General features: G+C 40.8%; 1 protein-coding gene across 6 annotated transcripts in view; it reads right to left on the bottom strand.

Moving 5' to 3' along the window:
- Positions 1–17,505, bottom strand: part of ino80 (INO80 complex ATPase subunit) — a 51,446-nt gene extending 33,941 nt beyond the window's left edge. For 4 of the 6 annotated variants that reach the window (XM_057822955.1, XM_057822958.1, XM_057822960.1 and 1 more), the window contains exons 1-25: positions 17,340–17,505; positions 14,635–14,689; positions 14,316–14,519; positions 12,552–12,685; positions 12,415–12,482; positions 10,887–11,033; positions 10,690–10,810; positions 10,421–10,626; positions 10,243–10,296; positions 9,965–10,168; positions 9,689–9,893; positions 8,340–8,407; positions 7,123–7,326; positions 6,968–7,048; positions 6,782–6,877; positions 6,137–6,196; positions 4,490–4,632; positions 4,194–4,396; positions 3,059–3,144; positions 2,493–2,660; positions 2,275–2,408; positions 2,143–2,210; positions 1,978–2,071; positions 411–603; positions 48–188 (exon numbers count right to left, since the gene is read on the bottom strand). In XM_057822955.1, the coding sequence (XP_057678938.1) occupies positions 48–188; positions 411–603; positions 1,978–2,071; positions 2,143–2,210; positions 2,275–2,408; positions 2,493–2,660; positions 3,059–3,144; positions 4,194–4,396; positions 4,490–4,632; positions 6,137–6,196; positions 6,782–6,877; positions 6,968–7,048; positions 7,123–7,326; positions 8,340–8,407; positions 9,689–9,893; positions 9,965–10,168; positions 10,243–10,296; positions 10,421–10,626; positions 10,690–10,810; positions 10,887–11,033; positions 12,415–12,482; positions 12,552–12,685; positions 14,316–14,473 (3,036 nt within the window). In that variant the 5' untranslated portion in view covers positions 14,474–14,519; positions 14,635–14,689; positions 17,340–17,505. Of the gene's footprint in view, positions 1–47; positions 189–410; positions 604–1,977; positions 2,072–2,142; positions 2,211–2,274; positions 2,409–2,492; positions 2,661–3,058; positions 3,145–4,193; positions 4,397–4,489; positions 4,633–6,136; positions 6,197–6,781; positions 6,878–6,967; positions 7,049–7,122; positions 7,327–8,339; positions 8,408–9,688; positions 9,894–9,964; positions 10,169–10,242; positions 10,297–10,420; positions 10,627–10,689; positions 10,811–10,886; positions 11,034–12,414; positions 12,483–12,551; positions 12,686–14,315; positions 14,520–14,634; positions 14,690–14,761; positions 17,284–17,307 lie in introns of those variants that run through there. The other 2 variants (XM_057822956.1, XM_057822957.1) reach the window with 2 other exon arrangements.
- Positions 17,506–17,726: the final 221 nt, after the last annotated feature.

Here is a 17,726-nt window from a genome sequence, read left to right as displayed (position 1 = left end):
GTTTAACCATTTTAATGACTTGCAAGTTGGTTCATACGTATACGTACCCTCGGTGTGGCTGCGAGCAGAAACTTAGGCGGTAGCGAGGGTTGGCATAGCCACAGCCGGGAGGTGGCAGAGCGTCGGCAGTGGATGGTCACATCAGTGTGACCGACCATACCTGGTCTGAGGGCCGTGAAGACCAGGTTCTGATGAACAAATACGGTGTATGAAAATCAATGTTGACTAAACACTACATCCCATTCCATGAAGCCAGTTGATGGTTAAAGACTGTTTCCCATGGTGGGCAGCAAGTTAGGTCTTCTCTTAAATGTGAAGGGGCTTAGTATGGCAAGAAATTATGGATACACAGTGCCATCTATTGGTGACTGTGATCCCTTATTTGGCAGTAGTGCTGCATTAACTCTTACCCGAAGCACGGGGCTGGTTTGTGTGTTGGGGAAAGCGGCAGGTCTGTGTATCCACAGAAGGAGGTCTTTGCGAGACAGACTCCTGGACCGCGACGTACCCCGCTCCTCTCCGCCGCCTTCTTCCTGGAGGGAAAACAGCCGCTGACAATGAAGCCGGTACGCCGCCTTCAGGGACAGAAAAAGGGCTAACCACCTGTAGAAGGACGAAAAGGAAAGTAGAGATGGGAATATTCATCAAAAATAAGAACTAAGAGTCCATGTCATTCTTCAAGGCAGTTTTTTTGCTGTGAATTTTCCAGGTTACATTTTTAATTTGCTGAGCTACATTACATAATATGCATCTGTGAAATAGTAAATCAACATATAACATACAATAGCTGCTATATGAATTCTGTGAGGGAGAAAAAAAGATTTAAAACGTGCATGTGTGATGTTCATCTTTAATCCAATTGCTCTTAATTAAAATAATTGAATTTTATTATGTGAATCAGTTTTATGGCCTAATTTCAGCTTTTTTTGATTATATACTGTAGTCCCCTGTTTGAGTGTTTGTAAAACGTTAACATGACATTCAAAAGACCCTATCTTATTAAGTAAAATGTTGGTTCAGGCCACAGTTCTTTTGCAGATATTGATTTTCAAATATTAATACTACATTACATTCTCTCATTTTTGACCTCATGCTTCAATTTTATTTGACTTGATTAAATAAGGCTATGTTTTAGGGTTGGAGCTATCGATTATTGTAGTAGTCGATTAATCGATGAACTAGTTAGTTCGAATAATCGAGTGATCAGTTTAGGAACATAAAAAAAAAAATACCTGAGCTGAGCCTCAAACGGTACAAATGAATAAATAAATGAGGATCTAAGTACAACAAAGAACAATCGTCTAACTTACATAGCAAAAGTCCGCTAGCTTAAATGCTATAAAATGCTAACATTTTTTTTTACAATGCTCTTGACAAATGGTTCAAACACATATTCCCACAAAACAGCTAAATATACCTATAAACTAAATTACGACCGAGGTAAAAAAAAAAAAAAAAAAACATTAGCTCAAACAAAAACTTAGCTTATGTTGGTCTTAACAGGGAGCAGGTGGATTCAGCCATGTAAAATGAGTTATGCCATATTCACTATTGCTACTATAGGGCAGTGTATCCACCCAAATCAATAAAACTTATTGCAAAAACTTTCAAAACAAACCATTACAAAGCCACATTAAACGAATACTCGGAGCAGCAAAATTTAATTTGAATCATTTTCTAATCAAATTAATCGAGTTAATCGATTAATCGTTGCAGCACTACTATGTTTAGTAAAATGCAGTTAGATAACAGTTGTTAAGCATTGACGTTACATTTTGCTGGAATGAATGCTAAGTTTTTACAACAAGTGATTAAATTATTTTGAGCTTGTCTTCTTACATATTCAAAATTTCATTCTATAAAATTATGTTTAATGCTCCCATTTTACAGTACCCAGACAGAAATATTAATATTTAAACCACAGAATGCAACAACTTTCAAAACACTGGACCGAGAATGAGTCATTATTTCATCTACCTGACTAAAGTGCCTTGTAGCATAAGGTTGGACATCTCGGCCGGCGACACATCAATGAAGCGCAGGAAGGAAAAACAGTTTCCTTTGTCGTCACCTGGTACAGTTAATGAAGAAAATATTAACATAAGATTTAAACATGACGTATAAGGTTACACAGAAACTCACCTTTCCTGTGAAAGAGCGACTGTTGAATGTGATTTGGGGAAAAGGGAGACAGCAGCACTCGCAGTGACCTGATGTGGAAACATTTTGTGAGTTTTTGTTTGGTATGTGCATGCGGATGTGTTTCGTTCTCACTTGTTTATGGCCTGATTGTGAGTATGAAGGAGGCCATGACGGTAAAGAAACTTGGACAAGGCGTATGGCATGAGGGACATGTGGAAAGGAGAGCGTGTCTCCTGGCGCTCGAACAAGTCAGGGTGATTGCACACCTGAAGAAAAAAAAAACAGACATGAACTACAGTATATACACCCAACGAGGGTTAACTGAATTCAAATCCTGACCTCTCCCCTACCTTCCTGAATTGCATGACCAAATTCATGAGCGACGACGTGGTGCTGTGGGACTGCTGGGCCGTGCCCATGGAAGACTGCAGCAGGTCCTCAATGGAGATCTTGTTCCTCAGAGCCTGGTAAAGCAACCTCTGCCGAGACGTCAACTGACAGTATGTCAGGATCTCGATCTGGATTAGAAAGGTCAAGATTGACATCACTTTTAGGGAGCGTCGGTGCAAGATAATTAACACAATGAGAGACGGCTGACAGGATTATACGCTGGTGAGACGGAAGGAAACAGGAAAAAGAAAGATGAATGTGGGGGAGTGGTGAACTTTTGACTCCCACAGAAAGGGTAAGAGCGTGTGAGGGGGCCTAAGAGCCTCCAAACGGGACCTTCACGGAACTGCCAGCAAAGGCTCATTATCACAACATTACATTTACTATTGTCAATAAGCCGCTTAAGGAGATGAATAGAGGAGGGGTGCAGGTTTACATTGCCCCACACTTTGTCTTAACCATGAGTATGATATATTCTGATGGCATTTGTGGGAAAAGAAAATTTGTGTGCGTGTGTGCGTAGTACCTTATCTGAGAGCTCGTTCTCCACATCCTTCTTGATCCTGCGTAGCATGAAAGGCTTGAGGATCATGTGCAGTCGTGAAAGTTGGTCTATGAATAAAAAAATAAAGATCAACGCGAGGGTGTAACAAAAGGTGGAAATCTTAGAATACATTAACAGGAGTGTTGTTTTCGTCAACGATAACGAAAATATTTCCTCAACGAAAATTTTTTTCATAACGATCAACTTACAATGACGCGCTGCAAACGTGTCTTGGGAGACTAAAACATAACAAGAGGGATGCCAGTTTTTGCCTGACGACACGAGAACGAGATGAAATTCGCCATAGTTTCAGTCATAAATACACAATGTGTGATATTTTCTTATTTTACGCATTTAGCAGTGTTCGGTCGTGTCACTCATGTGATGTGCTGCGCCTCCTTCCGACCTCCCCGCCCCACACACACGATTACTCACCGGCCTGTGAGTAAGACTGTGCCCATTCCAGGCTCCTTTTGTGAAACATATTTGTCAATTGCTGCTTGGTAAGTTTTGCTTTCTTATCTTGGCTAGATATGTCATGTTGCTTTAGCCTTTAAAGGCCTGTGCTGAGTGATCATCGCACACTAAACTAACTTGTAGCGTTAGCATTAGCTTCAGGCGCGGTGAGTCGGAGTCTTCTTAAACTCTTGGAAAACATTTTACATCTAGTTTATCGCTTTCAGGTGAGTTTAAATAATTGCAAATAATGTACTGTTTTCCTGCTGAGTGTGTATCATCATCATGAAAATATTGCTGTCCTTGTAGACTCCAGTTACGTGATCGTCTGTCATGTTCATTCGAAATCGTTGGAAACCTTTCATTTATTTATTTATTTATGGACTAAAACTTTTGAACTCTATACATGAAAACATTTTTAGAATTGTCGACTAAAACTAGTCGAATTTTGTCTGAGTTTTCGTTGACTAACACTAGACGAAGCCAAACACATTTAGAAATGACTGAAATATGACTAAGACGAAAAGACTAAGACCAAGATGAAAATTAAAATGGCTGCCAAAAACAACAGTGATTAACAGGAGACCACAATGAATTCTTCTTTTTTTACATTTGAATTTCATAAGGGTATTAAAAACATCTGTCAGAAAAAAAAACGCACTCTCATCGATGGCCGACTTGTTTTCGGCGTGACTCTCGATGTCCTTGGAAAACCACTCGTTGAACTCCTCGTGAGAATCGAACAATGTGGGCATGATGAAGTGAAGCAGGGCCCACAGCTCTGCCATTGTGTTTTGGATAGGCGTCCCTGTGAGGAGCAGCCTGTTCCGACACTGGAACTGCAGAAGGATCTTCCACCTCACACTGAAATCACCAAAGTGGTGATAAGTGTTATTTTCCACAACAATACAAAGCTAAATGAATAAGTGGGTGATTATGAATATAGTACACGCTCACCTTGTACTGCTTTTCAATGCCTGAGCTTCATCCAGAACCATGTATTGCCACTTGACCCTCTGGAAGTACTTGACATCCTGGACCACCAGCTGGTAGCTGGTGATCACCACGTGGAACGGTGCGTTTTGAGTGTAGAGCGTCTTCTAAACACGCACATACACAAAAGCAGTAGATCTTAGAGATTGGAACAGTGGGTAGGGCTTACTGACTCTGCTCTTCAGTGGTTCACATCTTATTTACATGATATGGATTACTTTGTGTCAATCGGAAACCATCAGTCAGAACGAACCAAATTCACGTGTGGAGTCCATCAAGGGTCAATTGCTGGACCACTCTTATTTAACATCTATATGCTTCCCCTAGCTGAGATTATGGAACAGTATGACATATCCTATCACACATATGCAGATGACACACAACTCTACATTTGTGTGTCACCACATGATTATAGTCCCTTAGACTCCCTGAGTAAATGCATTTATTAAATCAATGAATGGATGTGCCAGAATGTTCTCAAGCTAAATCTGGAGAAGACAGAAGTGACCATTTTGGGGCCAAAAAAGGAAAGGTCAAAGATAAGCAGGCACCTTAGCACAATATCACTTACAGCTACAAATCAAGTCAGAAATATTAGCGTAATTATTGACTCAGACCTAAAATTTGATAGCCATCTAAAGTCCGTCACTTAGTCTGCTTATTACCACCTAAAAATTATAGCCAGAATTAAGGGGCTTCTGACTCAACAAGAAATGGAAAAACTTATGCATGCATTCATTTTCAATAGATTGGACTACTGCAACGGTATATTTACAGGTCTTGATAAAAAAATCAGTCAGGAAGCTGCAGCTAGTACAGAGTGCTGCAGCCAGAGTCCTCACAAATACAAGGAAACTAGACCACCTTACACCGGTTTTGAAATCGTTACACTGGCTTCCAGTGAGTCAAAGGATAGACTATAAAATACTACTGCTCGTCCACAAATCACTTAATGGCCTTGGACCAAAATACATGCTTGATTTGTTAGATTCCTATGAAACATCTAGACCCCTAAGGTCGTCTGGAACCCGTCTTCTGTATGTTCCAAGAACAAGAACCAAGCAGGGTGAGGGAGCATTTAGTTATTATGCTCCTCACCTATGGAACAACTTATCTGAAGGTCTTAAGTATGCTCAAACTTTTAGCTCCTTTAAATCAAGGCTAAAAACGCTTTTGTTTAGCACAGCGTATCCATAACTGCCTATATATTTCAGGCTATTTTCTTTCTCTTCCTCATGTGCTTCATCTCCATTGCTGATTTAAATGATTATTATTTATTTACATATTACCCTGCCTACTACCCATAGTTAGCTGGGATAGGCACCAGCACCTCCACGACCCTCGTGAGGAAAAGCGGCATGGAAAATGAATGAATCAATGAATTTATCTTAATTCTAGCCGTCATTAAATGCTATTTTTATGTATAATTTTATTCCCTGTTTCGACTGTCTTTGTTTTTACGTTTTATTGATTTAATGTGATTTTTATCATCTTCAAGTGATGTGAAGCACTTTGAATTGCCTTGTGTTGAATTGTGCTATATAAATAAATTTGCCTTGCCTTATACACTAGAAGAGGAAAAAACGTGTAGAGTAATCATCTCTTGCTTACCTGACTCCAGAATTTACGAATAACTTTGCGATCATGAGGGTTACCCCAATACGGCAACACCTAGGGGACAAATTAGCGTGAAAATTATTACAAGAGGACAACAGGTCACTCACAAACCCACAAGATCACTGAAAATGACTATCAAAGTATTGTGTGTATTTTAAATCACCCTGATCTAAATTCGAAGTTATTTGTGAAGGGATGTGAATCAATTGGACAGCAAACAAACTTAAACAAAACTTATAAAAACATAGCCAATGTGACGCTCCCAAGGGAGACATTTTGGCTAAGCAACAACCATGAATCACAGCTTTGATTCTTAGGTCGCTGACAAACGCAATGTGAAAAGCATTTCTGCATCATTACATCGATCAACACCGACCGCCATTCAATTGTTTTCAGTCAGTCTTGAGGAAGCTTATCTTCAAACTGTTATAAGCTCTTTTCACAGCTCATTAGCAGAACGGACTGGAGCTGATTTATTGTCAAAGTGAAAATACACTTGCGAGTTTTTGTGTGTGTTCATGGCACGTACATCATTATTTGCTTAACAGAAGTCACTGTTTATGTCAGACAACTCATTCCTGGTAGAATACTGCCTCCTAGTGAGCGTATTTCTCAGAGTGTAAAACCAAGATTCCCCACCTTGAATTTGGGCACAAAGCGGGAGAACTCCTGATGCCAATTGTTAAGCGTGGATGCGGGAGAGATGATGAGAAAGGGACCCCAGATGTTGTCTCTCTATGTTAAAGGAAAACACTCAAATCGTGAGTATTACAACTGTATATTTTTCTATGGCTTTTCAGGTAGAGGCTGCTTGAGAGCACCTACCTCTGCCAGGTGGGCCAACAGGGCGATACTCTGGACAGTTTTCCCAAGCCCCATCTCATCTGCTAGGATGCCATTAATACCCTGCGCACAATAAAATCTTTTCAATCCACCCATTCTGAACAAATCAATCTATTCTTATTAACATGCTATCTTACTTGTTCATAGAGGTTGGCTAGCCAGTTCATGCCTTTAAGCTGGTAGCCCTTAAGCTTGCCGTTGAAGATTGTAGGCTGCGGGATGTCCTCTCCGGCTTGGATAGACGGATTGGACAGACTGTAGCTTTCGCCAAATCCTGAAGCGGCGGCCGCAGAGGAGGACGCGCAGCGACTGTCGTGGGAGTCTTCATCGAACATACGCGTCTACACATGGGGAGAATTAATACCGTAATCTTTATAACTATAAGGCGCACCTGACTAGAAGCCGCCACCCACCAAATTTGACACAAAAACAGCATTTGTTCTTAGGTAATTTGCACTGGACTACAAGCCACAGCTGTCCTCACTGAATTATGGGATATTTACACCATAAGATATCAACCGGTAACACTTAATTGGACAGCGGCATCATAAAATGTCATAAGACCAATTGAACCACGATAACACTTTGAACCAATTTGCTGTAATGTTTCGGCCATCACTGCTCCCTTGGCAGAGACAGTCAACCTCTGCTGCCACCTGCTGGAAACACTGTTGTCCTCCAACATTCCTCCTAGCATGCATTGCAGCGCTACAGATGTAAATAACAATCAAAATTCATGTTCTGTGCTAATCAGTTCTTCAGTTACTGCTCCAGTTGTTACATTAATTGCCAGTAATGGTATTTGGTCACACTTTATTTGACAGTGGTACCATAAGAATGTCATAAGACCATCATAATTATGACATGACACTGCCATGAGCATTACTGAATGCTTATGACAGATTTGTCCTTTTGTGTCATCCGGCAAATTATCTCACTTTCGAATGGATGTAAAAGATCCAAGCTGGAGATAAATGGAGGTAGTGACCTAATTTGCCAGATGATACTTAAAGACATCTGTCATATGAATTCATAATGCCCATGATAGTGTCATGTCATAATTATGACAGTCTTATGACACCACTGTCAAATAAAGTGTTCCCTATTAACCCAAATAAATGAACAAATAAGCTGCATTGGACTATAAGCCGCAGGATTCAAAATGAGGGAAAAAAGTAGCAGCTTATAGTCCGAAAATGACGGTAATTTGACAATATTTTAGTATGCAAGTTGCAGAGGATAAATTTGGTGGGTGAAGCTTAGAGTCAAATGCCAAAAATTACAGGAACTAACCCGGTGAAAATTCCTGGTACGTGTACCAAAATACAAAAATGTATACATAATGTCAACTTACTCTCTGCTGATGGATATGGTAGGCCTCCTGTGCGTTCCTCAGGGCCTGAGACTTGTAGTATTCACTATCTGAAATCACATCATCACATTTTAGACGCTTTGTGATGATTTAAGTTAACTCATTGGCTGCCATTGACTGTGAATCTCAGGGTCTCCGCAGGTTTCAACGAGCCATATTTAACTCTGTTTTAAAACCATCATAAATACAATCTAAGACCCATTTCACATCAATACTGGAAAAAAAGTACAAAAGACTTGAAGGAAAATTGGAGGCCTGGAATTACTTGCAAAGTACATGAATTTATTTTTCTAATTCATCTGTTGTGAATCAAGAGTTGTAAACTCCACAGCCAATGTCCGTTGGCCACTTATCCATGGATGCAAGTAATGTAATTTGATTCAGTTAAAGTTTTCTCCACTGCTATGCTAACTAAACTGTCAACACTCAACTGCGTGTGGACACACTGCAAATTTATAACGTCTTAATCAGATTATTTGTCTCCTGAATCTAGTCAAATCATATACTCTATTTTATTTTGAGTGTTAAGGACTAGTCAACAGATTAATGTGTCAGATTATTCCACTTTAACATAACGTTAAAATTCCTACTTGTTCTTATTAAACCCATACATCAAAAAGTTGGTCATATTCTTACCTAAATCAAGAAAAAAATGCTTTCAAATAATGTTTTGAAAAAAATCTACTCTTTCTAACATTTCAAAGCATTTTCAACATAAAACATAGTAATTTATTGCTTAAAATAAATCTTAAACTTATTTTCAGCAGGCTATATTTCTTATTTCAATAAATCTGAGTAAAATTTACTTTAAGCACTGGCAGATAAATTCACTTATTTTGAGTAGATTTACGCTGAAAAGAAGGGACTTTAACTAGTTTTAAGAAGGTGTGATTTTGCAATGCAGCAATAGCTGGTGATGTTCGATAAATTCTGACCGGCCAGCACAGGTAGTTCTGCTTTGTCGTTATCTTAGAGTGTCCCAAAAAAATCGGAACATTTAAAACAGGGAATAGAGTTCTGAATAAAAGTAGTCAATAGATCTTTCATGGCTGTATTTAAGGCCTTTTATGACATTTTAGGAGAATTTTAGACATCTTACCACCTTATAGTCAAATGATTGGACTTAAGACTTTTTTAATAGCCTTTTTAAGACCCCGCGAATACCCTGAGGGGTAGACGTCTTATCAATTTGAATAGGATATCGCTGTAAATGAATCACTGAAACATGATGATTAATACCACATATCCCAGTTAAAATGAATTTGAAAATGAATGTCTATGGCAATGGCAGTGAATGAGTTCATGACAATAAAATATATAGGACGCAATACCATAGTCCTCCTGTCCTACGTTGACCATCACGCCGCCCCCGATGTCGATCTGCCGTCGTGAGCTGGTGTCATCCAGCTTTTTTAGAATCTCCTCTTGAGCATCATCGCCCCCTGGCGAGCCTTCGGAGGCTTTCCCGCTCATGAAGTGAGCGTAGAGCTCTGTCTGCGTGATGAGGAAGTTGAGCTTACGTTGCTGACGCTTGGCCTGGAAACAGACAAATATTATTCCAAGGTGCAGGGGGACAGAAAAAAAAACAGTGCTTTACCGCCACCTACCTCCTTCATCTCCTCGTCCAGTTTACGTTGCTCCAGCGCCTCTTTCTCTGCTCGCTTCCTGTGCTCTTTCTCCACCTTGTCGTACTTTTTCCAGTAGAGCATCATCTCCTTGGTGAGGCGCCGGGCACGAGGCAGCGTCTCCTTGCAGTTTTTTTGCGCCTGGATGGCTGCGCGTCTTACTTCTCGCATGCACTGGTGGGCCAACTACAGATAGGACAAAATTGAAAAGTTGTTTAGGAAAGTTCGCCAATAATCATATCAGAGTGCTGCTTGCTTACCTTTTTAGCATTGGTCAACACCAGGTTCTTAGCAGATGTTTTCTGCTTGAAGGACTGCAAAACAGGGGCGAAATGATCAATGAACTTTCAAAAATACAAACATTCAACTTGAATTGTTGAAAATTGTGATAGATTACGTTAGTTTAATTGTGCTGCAGAAAATAAGAGGGTTACTAACCTTGGGGATCTCCTTCTTCGCAATGGTGAGCCACACCTTGCGTCGGCGCGCGTTCAGCTGCTCCACGCTTAGATGCTTCTTCTTCATCATGGGCGCCGGTGCATCCTGGGAGAACTTGGCAAAGGTCTTGGCAATGTAAGGAATGCCCTCATCTGAAAATTCGCCGTCGCCACGTTTCTTTTTCTTCTTCACTTTCTTCAGCTTGGCTAGGTAAAAAAGGCAATGTTTACAAGTTTTGTCACAAAAACATCTTTTTTTTTTTTTTTTACCCTTGAATTTTTTCTCCTCTTTGATTTTCTTCTTCTTCGGACCCAGGAAGTGGCGCTGTTGCTCATAGAAGAGGTCTTGACTGGAAAGTAGGCCCGTGCTGTAGAACTGATACTGCTGAAGCTGCAGCGCAACCAGTAGACGACGTGTGAAGTCAATTGAGTGTTGATGCTGGATTTAAGAAAACCTGTCTATTTACCTCACGGTCTGTGTGAAACTTGCTCTGATGTTGCCTGGTGTAGCGGTGCAACCTCAGCATGTCGTGCAACTCGTCGCGTGACAAACTGAAGTCCGAGTCGTCCGAGTCTGTGTCTGAGTCGGTAGTGTTGTCGCTCAACAACAAGCTCTGAGAGGATGAATGATTTAGAAAAGGGTGCATTTTAGGGCTGCAGCTATCGAATATTTTAGTAATCGAGTAATCGACTGAAAATCCTATCGATTAATCGAGTAATCAGATAAAACATATTTTTTAGGTAAAAAGCAATTGTAAATATACATGAGAAAAAAAAGACATTTCATCTAATATTGAACCATTTGCAGTCAATCAATGTCTTTATTTTCGATGTACATTGTTGAAAACAGCCAACAATTGCCTCTCAGATGTGACTAGAATAAATAAAAGACCAATTCACTGCTTTCACTCCAAAAACTTTTAGATCTTATAAAAAATATATGCATTTCTTACCCAAAAATGCCATTACGCTTGATAACACACATCACTTAAAAGTTAGGTGTTTTTCCCATGTGTTTCAATTGAATTTCCATTTGTGTCAAGCCATTTTTAAGTTCTAGTTAAGTTTTAAGTCAGTCTAAACTGTAAGTCCTGATAGGATTTTGAGTTTTTGCAGTGTTCAAAATAAATGTATTATAACATATCAGGTTATAATATGGCGGGGGTATTTGCATACGTTCCTGAATGCACCGCATGACGTACGGGGGTGAGGGAGGTGCGGGAGAGTGAGAGACGTGCCTTCCTGTTGTTGTTGTCGTTCCACAAGTTCCCAAAAAAGAAATAATTGCAACCTAACGAAGTGGGTGACTCTTTGTCAACGTTACAGTATGATACCTGCTGTATTGGAGCACATTAGGGGCCAGTGCTACTTGGTGTTTTATCCAGCAATGACTACTGAGCTAAAATTGACAGTTAGCTTGATCATATTTTCATTTTACACCCTCATCACTCTACAGCGCTATGTTTCACAGATTAAATAAAGCCTGTATGTAAGACACATTAGCCACGCATCAACAGCGGTCTTAATAGAAACCTAGCCCTCCGCAGGGCTAACGTTATGTACGTGAGCGAATGACAGTAACATTAATCTTATTAGCGCTGAGAAATGTACTGCTTTAAGATGGGGGCTGTTTACTAACACCGCTGACTCTGTCATTTCGCATCTAGTTCCACATACATGTGATATCTATGAGACGCATCAGATGCTACCTGCTGCCACCACATCATGCGGGCTAGTTTTTAGCAACGACGGTGTAGTTTGTAGCGGCTGTCGGCTGCAGTCAGGTAATTTTACTTCTTCCTCTACGCACGTGACATCAGCGCGTTGTCCCGAATTAAAAGTAGTCCGGGCAAAACGTGATGCTTGGAGCTGGCAAAATTTAACGATTCCTCGAGGTGAATAAAATTACTCGGATCAGTTTTTAAACTCGAGTTACTCGAGTATTCGTTTCTACTCTAGTGCATTTACACAAAAAAAGTGCAACATATTCCTCACCTTCAACCATTTCCGGTTCTTCTTCATTTTAGAGAAATTGTACAGGTTTGCTTTGTCTGTCTTTTGGTCTACAAAAGTGGAAAAATCACATTTAATGTTATGATTGGATACTTGAGGAGAATGTCTCGCCAATTTACCTGGCAGAAGAACGCCATTAAGGGGCTTGCTTTCAGCAAAGGCGTCCTCTTGGTCAGAGGGCTCCCTCTTCACCGTCAAAGGTTCAATGGAGAGGCTGGAGCCCAGAGCGCCATCACTGTCGTCACTGTCATCACTGGAAAGGTTTAGAGAGTTTTGCTACTATTTTTTGTAAAACTTCAAACGAAAAACTGTTCAGTGTGCACAAAGTAGGTTATAATGGACTACAGAATAGTTGCCTTGTTTGACAGTACCTGATGATAAGCCTGTCGCAATATCCAATAATTCCATTTATCGCGCGATAAATAAAAATGAAGGCGGTAATTTTTCTGCTGCGATTTATCGCCTCGCGTGCGCGTGCGTGTGCGCGTGCGGCAGACGTGCTGTTAAAAGTTCTGATTCCTCGTTACCAACTGCGCAAAATGCATCTTCGTTCCAGGTCCGGCAAAAACTAGCGCCGGAGCCAATCGTTCCCATTATATCCTATTGTTCAAAGTATACCGGCAGCGTCAGTGCTCCGGAGTGACTGTGGACCATCTATGGCGCGCCGGTGTTGTTGACGTGTGGGCGCTCCCATCAGGAGTGACATTTCACGCGGAGCGGCTATTTTTCAGCACAACGCCGGATATTTACAACGAAGTCCGCCAAAACATTGTTACCGACTTGGCTGCTACGAACAACCTCGCTTTGACAACGAACAGCTGAATGAAATTAAGAGCGCTGTGCTTCAAAGTCGTCCTGTTTATGAAAGTCGATTGTCATATGCTGATGTTGTGTAGTAATGAGCAGACGTGACTTCATCGGCGCTTGCTAACTTTTTTAATGCGCGCACACATAGACATCATGAAATGGCAAACTAGATGTGCTTGTCCCATACCATTGGCTATGTGAGCCCAGAGTGATTATTATCCATATACTACATCGATGAATTCTAAACTGAATGGAAGCTAAGAAGGCCAAATCAATCCATACCAGTGACTATAGATAATGTTGCAAATATTGTTAATTCAGTACGTGACACAGATGGACTCGGACCCACAAATAGGATGTCTTGCTCATGTACTAAACCTAGCTGCTAAGAGAGCTGTTGCAATCAACAGTGTGCCCTGCCTCACTTTACAAACAGTAAAATTTGCTCTTAGCACTTTTATGTAAAAATTTTTCAGATGAGTAAGAACTAAGCACATAAATATTATGCACTAAAATGCATGTTTATAGGATGGTAATTTAATTTTTGCTCCTTAGCAAAAAAAGAAAAAAGAAAAATATATATATATAATGTTATTTTTTTACGGAGCATTAAATGTATTGAATCGGATCGAAAATCGTGTCCCCCCCCCATCAAAAATCGTACCGAACCATGACTTAACTGTATTGTTGCATCCCTATGGAACACCATTGCAGAAGCTATGATGGGAAAAGTATTCATTTGCCTAAATGCTTAAGTTATTAAGTGCAAATTTTTTTTTTTTTAAACACATTTATTCTGTGTTTCTGTGAGGTATCAATATTGTTGTTTTTTTTACTTAAGAGGCATAGTCTATTTTTTTTAGTTGTGATTTCTTAAAAAGTATTTTTGAATTTAAGAGTAAATATTTATCACGTTTAAATGGGTGTACTTGATCTATTAATATATACTGTATTCTCACTGTGTTATTGTAAATTGGTTAAAAAAAATTGGGGGGGGGGCGCAATAATATTGCATATCGCAATAATTTATGAGAATAATTATCGCACACTAAAATTTGTTATCGTGACAGACCTACCTGGTGATGTCTTGGTTGAAAATGGCAGACGTTTGGTGCAAGAAGCTGTCCAGCCTCAGGGAACGCTCCAAACGTTGCAGGTAGAGCGGTTTAGCCAGACCCGACGAGCCCGCAACCGCCCCGGCTGGCATGGGCCGCCCACCTTGCCCTGATGCCATACGGCCCAAATTCGCCCCACCCACCCGGTCTGGGCAGGGACTTTTACTGCAAGGGAGGGAACAAAGGAAAATAAGTCACTGTGGTTTATTGTCATTCATTCAACAATTGTAGGCTATCTCAAGGATACTGCGGAAAATACAGCTTTCTATTTTGGACCTACCTCCTCTGTAAGTGCTGTCATTATCCGTGATTGCAGGATTTTGAGACGCAGAACCCTTGAAAGACACAAAAAAATTGTATGATCCGACATTGCTGAAAAGAATAGATAATTCTATTCTACTACGTACCTAGTAAATTAGAGTTTTTCTTTGTCCACCATTTAAAAAACAATTGTTGTATTAACCGTTTGGTTTTGTGTACAGTGATCCCTCACTACTTCGCGCTTCAAACTTGCGCCCTCAGTCCATCGCAGATTTTTTTCCAATAAAAAAGAATTAAAAATACAGATGAGCTGTCCCGAGCCGATCGTGCAGTCTCCCTCTCCCTTCCCTTTGTTAATCAGGGAGGCAGTGCACGTGCACTGAGTTGTTCAAGTTAACGATGATTGACAGTTGTGTTTGCTCTTGTCAGTGTCACGATCTTCTGAAGCGCCGCATGCGTCAATCATCATTTAACAGTTGCTATGGCAACTCAAGTGGGCAGCTCCGAGCGGATTTGAGTCGACTCGCTCAGGCTTCAACTGGGACCGTGTGCTTTGGTCAGATGGGGGTGGGGTGGGTCAGTGATGCTGTGGGGCTGTTTCGCTTCCAAAGGCCCTGGGAACCTTGTTAGGGTGCATGGCATCATGAATGCTTTGAAATACCAGGACATTTTAAATCAAAATTTGTTGCCCTCTGCCCGAAAGCTGAAGATGGGTCGCCACTGGGTCTTTCAGCAAGACAATGACCCTAAACATATGGCCAAATCTACACAGAAATGGTTCACCAGACACAAAATCAAGCTCCTCCCACGGCCATCTCAGTCGCCAGCCCTTGTTTTGTTGGTAAAAGGGGGTTGTACAAAGTATTAACACCAGGGGTGCTAATAATTGTGACACAGATTATTTGATGTCAAATATTTTTTTCTTTATGTGGGATTTTTTCCCCACTGAATGAATACACTTGTATTGAAGGTTGGATTTTTCTCCATTTTTCCATTAGGGTCCCATATTTTTTGAATTTTAAAAAATTATTAGAAGTTAAAAAACACATCTTTTTCACGGGTGCCAATAATTATGGAGGGCACTGTATGTATACATATAATTTTTTAAATTATGCTTTGGGGAAAAAGTGAAGAAGCATGTCTTATATGCAAGGTTGGGCATCGAGCATCAATGGGAACCGGTTCTAACACTCCAATGCTCCTAGAACCTTTCGAATTTTTAAATTTCGATTCCATGTTTCGATGCCCTGACCGCCGAGCGGAAAAAAACTGCTCAGGTTCAAAGACTGATATTTATATACAATTTAAAAATAGCCATTTGAGAAATTCATATAATTTTTAAAAAATCATCAAGAAGTCCTTAATATAAACTATGCAATTTTTTTGACGCTGCCTCTTAAAAGAATCAGAATCGAGAATCGTTCGGAACCGGAATCGAAAATTGGAATCTGAATCGGACCCGTTCAATTTCAAACCATGCCAAACCCTAATTATATGTATCTCCTTCCCATGCTAAATCTGAATAAATACATTGAACACACAATGGGTTTTTCCACTTCTCGCGACGGGTTCTGGTCCCCGTTAATCGCGAAAAACGAGGGATCACTGTATGCATGAATGTAATGTGAGGGGATTTGACAGGGGCTCCTTTGCAAGACTAAAAATAAGAATCAGAATTCCTTTATTATCATTGGGCAAAAGGCACAAAACAATTGAAACAGGACAACAGCTCTTATAGCCAGTGCAATAGAAACACTGTACAAGTTAATGAATATTCATTCATTCATTCATTCCTTTTCCATGCCGCTTTATCCTCAATAATATTAAGCAAATAAATTGGTGAAGGAGGACATAAAGCATTTAAATAAGTAATTGATTTGAACTATTATAATACACAATAACATGACGAAAAAAATAATTGAGTTCACATCGGTCTACATCACAGAGGCTGGAGATTCGAACCCTGCGTAGGCAGACGTGTTTACCACTGCCTCATACTGAATCTCTCAGTTGAGACACTCTAAATACATAATTTTATGTACTCCCACCCACTGAAACTTTCTTGAGTGAAAACAGAAACTCAAATGGTATCCAAATGAGGAACAATGTGCCGTAAAAGTCACCTTTTGGTCAACTGTCATTCTTTGTTGTTAGCACGCCTTGTTAGGCTACGCTTTCTGGGTGGTTGGCTAACCTTGACCGTTGAACTCTACGCTGAACGATTAGCCTGGATGTAGTAAATTGCTAACGGGGCTAACACTTAGCCACATCCCATCACCTCTACATAAATCCAGTGTGGTTATGCGAACACTGGCTAACACGGGGTCAATTTGAATCAGAATAGCCCGGTGTAAATCGACTTTTGACTGGAATGCTAGATGATTTAGTGCCGTGTTAGCACTTAGCTGCAGAGAAGCTAACGACAGCTTTGACACTGCCTTCACGTAACATTAATATGAAGTGGGCACATCCGCCTGTCTCTTTAAGGCCACCACCTACTCTGGTTTAACAATATCTTAAGATACTGCTTTATTGACTTAATTGTTTCCCCTACTGGCCGGGGTGGGTGGCAAGGCCGTAAGCAGCCCGCCCGCGCCTCGAGTGTCCTTGCAGAGGGAAGCTCAAGTCGCGAACGTGTAAGCGCTCCCCGTGTTTTTAATTCTTTTCTCCCTCCCGGCCATCTTCCCCCCACCTTTGCGCCTTTGCCGTAACGGTGTCTCTCACCTCGGGCCCCCGTTTGGCCCCTTTCACGTGTCTCTCGCCGCTGCTGCCGACTCTCGGTTCCCTGACTCCAAAATGGCGGTTAAAGGCGCCGAGCGAGTCTGTGAGCTTTGAGTCTGCAGCGGCGGCGGAGAGGCGGCCACTTTCTGTTACTGAGAGAGCACAGAGACACGACGCCATGGAGGCACAAGCAAGGAGCAGGCTATTGAATCGAGCGCCGAACGGAAGCTGCTCGCTCTTTAGTGTCTCCGACGGCAGTTAGCTAAATTTAAACTACACAGCATATAACAATAAGTCAAAAAACACCAAGAGTGGGATTTTATGGCATGCAACAGCAGTTAACAGAAATCCCTCTTGCGTATTTAGATGATTTTCTGATATTGATTAGTC

Source organism: Corythoichthys intestinalis, chromosome 19, assembly GCF_030265065.1.
Source record: "Corythoichthys intestinalis isolate RoL2023-P3 chromosome 19, ASM3026506v1, whole genome shotgun sequence".
Classification (NCBI taxonomy): Eukaryota; Metazoa; Chordata; class Actinopteri; order Syngnathiformes; family Syngnathidae; genus Corythoichthys; species Corythoichthys intestinalis.
Note: the sequence above shows the minus strand (reverse complement) of the source record. Positions and strands in the feature narration are given on the sequence as shown.